Source organism: Camellia sinensis, chromosome 14, assembly GCF_055761805.1.
Source record: "Camellia sinensis isolate YWXY chromosome 14, ASM5576180v1, whole genome shotgun sequence".
NCBI classification, from domain to species: domain Eukaryota; kingdom Viridiplantae; phylum Streptophyta; class Magnoliopsida; order Ericales; family Theaceae; genus Camellia; species Camellia sinensis.
Window position 1 is genome coordinate 65943435 of NC_138974.1, and position 7397 is coordinate 65950831.

At 35.5% G+C, this 7397-nt stretch overlaps 1 protein-coding gene across 2 annotated transcripts; it reads left to right on the plus strand.

Annotated features, from left to right (window-relative positions):
• Positions 1-212: 212 nt before the first annotated feature.
• LOC114274140 (serine/threonine-protein phosphatase PP1 isozyme 2) lies at positions 213-6682 on the plus strand. Of its 2 annotated transcripts, XR_003633305.2 has the most exons (5): positions 213-1189; positions 4589-5148; positions 5219-5434; positions 6110-6153; positions 6288-6682. XR_003633305.2 is itself a non-coding variant. In XM_028216004.2 (4 exons), the coding sequence occupies exons 1-3, from the start codon at positions 985-987 to the stop codon at positions 5387-5389; spliced, it is 936 nt and encodes a 311-aa protein (XP_028071805.2). In that variant the 5' UTR covers positions 213-984; the 3' UTR covers positions 5390-5434; positions 6288-6682. The 2 variants fall into 2 exon arrangements, 1 of the variants encoding a protein (XP_028071805.2); XM_028216004.2 differs by lacking the exon at positions 6110-6153.
• Positions 6683-7397: the final 715 nt, after the last annotated feature.

A 7397-nucleotide genomic window follows, 5' to 3' on the forward strand; every position in this document is an offset into this window, starting at 1 on the left:
AGAAAAAATGCCTTGTAATTCAAAAAAAGTAGGGCTCGAATGTCTCGAATTGATATTTATTGGATGATCGGCCGAATGACAACCTAGACAATTGGGTAAAATATTTGTCTATTACGGTTGTCACTTTATCGACTGCGATTGTTAATCTTCTTACCGAATAACTGACCAGACGATCAGCTAAATAACTAACCAAACGATCGACAAAATGAATTTCAAACCATTTGGGTTAAATTTAAATTCAAACTACACAATATTAGCGTCTTTTGGAAAGCTGGTAAAAAGCCAGCTTCCAGCCTTTTACCAATTTTGAGTCACATCACCTCTCACACAACTTACTCATAAAAAGACAAAATAAATAATTTTGAGTTACATCACCTCTTACACAACTTACTCATAAAAAGATAAAATAAACTAAAAAAGCTAAAAAAATTAATTTTTTACCAACTTTCCAAAACATTCCATTGTAAATGCAAATGGGAGAGAAGAGGGGGCCATTTGGAAAGAAAAATAAAATTATTCGAGGGCATATAATGATATAATAAGAAACAACCAGACGAAGGTAGCGGATTCATCGACTCCGCCGAATTTCGATCATAGTTATAGGCTCCTCCGCCACATCAGAGTTGCAGTCCTCGTACCCATCACCCATCTCCCCATTCTCTTTTCTTCCCCGACCCAATCTGTACCTTCTTGTCTCTATATCGATCTCTCTCTCTCTCTCTCTCTCTATATATATATATATATACACCCACTTCGTCTTTCTATGCTCTCTCTTTGTTTCCGACGGCAACACTGTTAATCCAACACCCAAAACATAGAGATTTGAAGAAAGAAGAGAAAAAGATTGAGTCCCAGCAGAGAAACAGCTAGGGATATTTTGTTCCCCCTTGTTTCTCGTTGTGTTTGGGAATCTAGGGTTTTTTTTTTTTTTTGTGAAACCCTAAGAATTAATTGAAGAGGGAGGGAGGGAGAGAGAGAGGTTTGATGGCGCAAAATGGGCAGGGGATGGACCCTGCTGTTCTTGATGACATTATAAATCGGCTTTTGGAGTTTCGGCAAGCGAGGAGTGTACGCCAGGTCCAGGTCCAGCTCTCCGAGGCTGAGATCCGTCAGCTTTGCACCGTTTCGAGAGAAATCTTCCTCCAGCAACCCAATCTCTTAGAGCTCGAAGCCCCCATCAAGATCTGCGGTAAAAGTTTCATCTTTTTCTTTGTTTATGCTATGTAACTCTGTATCTGTTTGCTGTTGGTTTTGGGTTTGTAAGATTTTTGTTTGTTTGTGGGTTGTTCTTATCTTGGTTACACACATACATATATGCTACATATATGCGTAATTGTTTTTGTTTTTGGTCTGTTTTTGAATAGGATTTAGAGGAGTTGTGGATAACGTTGGGGACAAGTTGTCGATAAGTTTTGGTCTCGCTTCTTTGTCCATTTTATTGATTTATTCTCATTATTCTATTAATTTTAAATTTTGGGGAAAGAATAAATTTTGACTTACAAATAACTTACAAATAAAATTGAGTAATGCGAGACTTTTATTCATCCCATATTCAGCCTATCTGATACTTCTGAGTTCTTACCATGAAATTTAGTCTCAAGGATGAATGCAACTTTTGCTGCCTAGTGGATGGTGTTTTATCTTGCTTCAGTGACTTATGGTTTATGAGATGGAAAGTATCCTGAATTTGCTGTTGGAGTTGAATACATCTACACTTGAGGGTCAACTATTCTGGTTATATGGTTAGGAAAAGTGCGATCGTTCAGGTTAAAGACTGTTTTTGTTGAGGAATACCCTATTTCTTTTACAATGATTTGATTGGGTAACTTGCTTAATTGTAGCAATTAGATTTATGATTGAGTTATGATTTATGAGAACGATTACAGAATGCATCAAACTCTTAAAGGATGCCCATTTGAGTCATTCCAAGAGTAAATTAACACTATTTTTTGTGCAATTACTAAGAAGTATGGTTACATGGATGTAATCATTAAACCAAAATATGAAGTATCTAAAGAAGGTTAGGCAACAAAGGGGAATACATAGAGCAGGAGCAAGGCTTCAAGATGCAGGATTGAAGGTTTAACTTATTCTCTTGCACTTCCAGGTAAAGGAGGGGATGGGACACTATGCTGTCCTCTGGAGCTGGGAGTTGCTAAAAACAGCCAGTAAATGTCTAGCTATACCCACTTTGTACAAGATTTTTTCATAAGATACAAGAGTTACAATGCATACAGTGGGTGGAAGCAAACAGATGGATGATGCAATATGGCCCCACATGAAAAGAGTCATGATCTAATTTTTTATTGCATTTTGTATAATGTTTTTATTTTATTTAAATTTTTGTATTGTTTAAGATTGTGAATGGACTCAATTGTGTCACTGGAGAGGGGTGGGGAACCCTGATCTTAATGCCCACTTGTGCCACCTCATGCGGCTTACATTGAGGATATTCTCTGTCAGATTATTTAGTTGACCATTTTAAATATGATGTGGTAAATACTTTTTAAGTCCAACAACATGGCTCATCCTTTCTTTTTTTAAGCAGTGTGGCCCACCATGATGCTTATGTATGCATCTTTATCCTATATGTCATTTTTTTTGGATGTTGATTTGCATACCATGTCACGTATCTTCCATTTTATTTTATCATTTTCTTTGGTTTTGGGAGTCAAAGAGGCAAGGCAACTAATGTGAATCTGGGAGGCCCTGCGTCTATAGAACAACATTTTCTTAGAAACTACTGACAGCAAGTGTGTTGAAGAATACTACTTAAATGAGAATTATGCACTTATTAAAATGGGGCCATGGCTGCCATCCAGGGTGGGGTGGTTAGTAGATCTCCCATGGTGATTTGCAAACTTTGATCCTTTTTCTACTTGCGATCTCATCCTTTTTTAAGACTAAAAACTGAAAATGATGTATAGAGATTTCTTATTGCCAGAAAGGGTTATGTATTTGAGGAATGGTGTGCTTGGTGTTTCGGAAGTTTCAACCAATATCAACATAAATGATGATCTTCTGGAATTTTGGCTTTCATATTTGTGGTAGAACCAGGGCAGTTTAAAGTTTTGAACAGGTCAATTGTACCCAAATAAGTAATGGTTAGTAGGTACCCTTCTCACTTTTGTTCTCCATAGGTTTGTGGCCTTTGGAAAGAGGAATCAAAATGTTGGGTCCACTTTTGGGGTTTGAACGGGTATATACTATCTGGATATGCTTGGTGGACCAAGTGACTGTTGTGAGCTGAAGTCCTTCGCGTAAGAATTTATTTAATAACTATTGTTTGCAGAACAATTGAGTTCATCAGTAAGGGTTGATCAAAGTTCTCTTAGGGGTCAGAATTTTTTTTACTTATATATTTAATTAATATTAATTTTATTTATGTAATTGTCAATATTTTGTAGTCTATTCGTTGTGTTATTCTTGAAAATTGAACTAATTTTTTTTGTCATCTTTGTTTTTTGCTCCTTCCAGTTTTGTCATTTGTCATTTGTAGAGGTTAAAAAGGTGTTACGGCATTAACATGAACCTGACGCTACATCTCCTTAGCTGCTTTTAGTTTTCTATACGCACTTTTGTGATGCATACTAAATAGGGAATTTCATGGATATGAATTTGGTTTCATTGGAACAAATACAAAACTCAAAAGTTTTCAATTAGGAATATAAATCCCCACCACATGGGGACACACACACACAAAAACTACACGATTAAATGATAATCTTATCAAAGGATAATTGTGGAAATCTAGAAGATTATGAAGCGATGAATAGGAATTAAGAACAAAAATTCATGTTTAAATGATGGTGACACTATCTCATTGTCACAGTGAGCGACCTCCATTTTTTTTAATTTTTTTTTGAATTTAGATTTTGTTGTTGCTCTTCTCACATTGTATGATCCGTTTTTTTTTTAACTGTTGAATTGAGATGATATATCTTGAACTCATCCATCACGAAGGTGGAACATTCTCTTTTTATATCATGATACTTTTTAACATGAGTTATAACTTTTATGGGATAATCTTCTTTTAGTAAAATTTCATAAACGGTAAAAATATTTATTGTTAACTAGAAGTAAGAAATGTACTTCTAAACTTCTTTTTAAAATAGCAACATTAAAGTGGGGCCAACTTATCAAGATATAAAATAGAACAAAGTGGGGCCTAGTGATGTCTTGGATTTTGGGTTGGGGCTTAAATAAGCACACTAATGAGATGAACCCAAAACACTCAGAATGTTAGACAGGGAGAAAGAGCTATTAAAGTTATGGAATGAGTTGTCAAGGGACATGAATGAGGTCATTATTCATATTCAGAAAGTAATTTTTGTAAATGTAAGGTACTTATCGAAGGTAATTATTAATAAACTCAAATTCCCGATCTTGCTATACCTTGAGTAGAATGTTTATTTTTGCTCTAGAAGCATTTGAAGTCAGTTTGCAGAATTTGTTTTTCTGCTTGTGTATCAAAAGGCTTCCACGATGCAAATTCAAATAAAGTTATGCTTATCTCATGTATGTAATTTTGTTAGATTTTAAGCTCTATTTATTGTTTTTTTAAACATTTTTTTTCCTGGAATGGCAGGTGATATTCATGGGCAATATGGTGATCTTTTGAGGCTTTTTGAATATGGGGGTTTTCCTCCTGAAGCTAACTACTTGTTCCTAGGGGACTATGTGGACCGTGGCAAGCAGAGTTTGGAAACAATATGCCTTCTGCTTGCCTATAAAATTAAATACCCTGAGAACTTCTTCCTTTTAAGGGGAAATCATGAATGTGCTTCTATTAACCGGATATATGGATTTTATGATGAATGTAAGCGGCGGTTTAATGTGAGACTCTGGAGAATCTTTACTGAGTGTTTTAACTGTCTTCCTGTGGCTGCTCTCATAGACGACAAAATATTTTGCATGCATGGTGGCCTTTCCCCTGAACTAACAAACTTGGATGAGATAAGAAACTTACCTCGTCCAACTGATGTTCCAGACTCCGGTTTGCTCTGTGATTTACTCTGGTCAGATCCTAGTAGGGAGGTCAAAGGTTGGGGAATCAATGATAGAGGAGTTTCGTACACCTTTGGCCCTGATAAGGTGGCAGAATTTTTAATTCAGCACGATATGGACCTTGTTTGTCGTGCCCATCAGGTTATTGACATTCACTTACATTTATTTTGAGTTACTACTCATGCTGTTAACACGAATGTCTCTTGGGCAGGTTGTGGAGGATGGGTATGAGTTCTTTGCTGACAGAATGCTTGTTACGATATTCTCTGCCCCAAATTATTGCGGTGAATTTGATAATGCTGGTGCAATGATGAGTGTTGATGAAAGCTTAATGTGCTCTTTCCAGATTTTGAAGCCATCGGACAAAAAGCATAGGTTCTAATGAACAAAGATGTGAGAACTGCAGTCTTGATTCTGAATTTCTAAGGTCAGTTTCATGATTTGCCTATTTTCTATCACCTTGGTATTTATATAACTAGTGGTGATTTCTTCTCCCATGCAAACACGAACCAATTTTTCTGTGTTATTCTACAAGATGTTTGCTCTGGTTTGGTTGCTTCATAGAGTGAATTTTGAATCTTAATTTTATGGGAAAATTACATCAACACCCCCTTAGGTTTATTAAAACCTTGTGACATGAGTAAGACTAAACTACCTCAAATGTTAAACTAAATAACATAAGATATTTTACAAGAACCACCATTGCTATCTCCATCAGCTGCATTACTTGCTTTTTGTATTTAATTGAGTACCATTTTTCAGATAGCAGCCTTCGCCTGCCAAACATTCTTTTGCCTTCTTGCAGAAAACGCTAAAAAGCAAACATATTATGCTTGCAATACTTCAAGGTTTTCACAGAAAGTACAAAAATATCTGGTTATCTAAAATAAATGCAGTAGCGTCGTTAGCCTAGCATAATTAGCTTCCTTGTTAAATACAATGTCATTTCATTTATGAAATGATGCAGGATATAATCTCCTTGGTATGGAATCAGAAATATGAGTGGGAAAAAATATCTCTTTGTACCTCAATTGCTCATATGAAAACGTAAAACAAATCTAAAAGATGGATGTTCACAGATTGTTTTTTCCATTTTCCATAGAATGTCATTGGAGGGGATTGAGAATGGACTCCTTGTGCCAAACGGTATCCACAAATGCACTTTTTGTGTGTAATAACACGAGATCACTATTAATTTTCTTTTTAACATTCTTTTGTTTCTGAATTCTGCATGGCTAATCCTTAATCTCCATGAATTGTTGTACCTCTCTATGCTGCAGTTTTCCTGCCCATTTGTGAGTTGGGGAGGAACACTTAAAGATGCTGGCTCGGATGGCGTATTGTTGTGTTATCCATGTAGAAGGGCATTAAACATTTTGCTGAAGTATTGTGTTTTAGGGTGAAAGTTTAGCAACCTCTTGATTTGGCAGCAACTGTTTTCTGGGGGTGTCCACAAGTGCCGATAGTGTTCCATCCTTTAATTTTTTTTTTTTAAACCAGTGCAATTTACAGTGGCCATCTGATTTATTTTCTATTGTAAATTGCTCTGCACTTATAGATTGTAGAAACCATTTTTAAGATTTCTTTTCTTCACAAGTTATTGTAATGGATCCCCCAATTGATGGTTTACTTGTGAACGCATTGAACATAAGTTTTAAAGCTGCCTATTTCTTTTTGTTGGGAGGTGGTGTTTCTTGGTGAGGGTTTTGTTGTACCGGAAAATTAAAGATGGCTTGAATTCATGAGAGCCCGACATGTGCAAGTCTGATTGTCACTCATCCTGTTAGGCACTCACGTGATAAACTCAAACTTGAATACACAAGTTCATGAAATGGAGTATAGGACAGTTTGGTTTTTGTTATTAGGTACATCAAAGATTGGTGGTGATGACTGACTGTTAGGTTTACCCAAAATCATTGTGCAACGGCTGAACTTAGGTCTCGTTTGGTAGAGCTGTGAGAAAGTGATAATAGATTATAACTTATAGCTGTGAACATAGGTCATGTTTGATTCACAAGATTAATAGTGAAGTATTAATAATCTTATTAAATTAGTGTGATATTCACTATTCAATTGGATTAATATCCATTAGATTAATAATCTCACCCCTATCCTATTACTAATAATCTTACAAATTTGTTAGATTAATTATTCATTGGATTAATAATCTTAAACTAAAATGTTAAAACAAACATAGGATAATTGGACATACGGATTAATAATCTTAATCCCATGCTCTAATCCACCTAATCAAACACACCTATAAGGTGTTAATCTGTTTGGTGCAGTTGTGAGATTATGGATTTAAGCAGCAGAGTAGTGTTTGGTTGATAAGCTGTAAAATAGTTTTTTTTCTGTAATTGTTATTTTTGCCCTTATATGATATAAAA

Excerpts from the sequence above, each read along its gene's own strand:
- LOC114274140 (XM_028216004.2), top strand. The coding sequence starts at position 985 with ATGGCGCAAAATGGGCAGGGGATGGACCCTGCTGTTCTTGATGACATT. Across the intron at positions 1,190-4,588 it reads AGCCCCCATCAAGATCTGCG|GTGATATTCATGGGCAATAT; the intron begins GTAAAAGTTTCA and ends CTGGAATGGCAG. Across the intron at positions 5,149-5,218 it reads TTGTTTGTCGTGCCCATCAG|GTTGTGGAGGATGGGTATGA; the intron begins GTTATTGACATT and ends TCTCTTGGGCAG.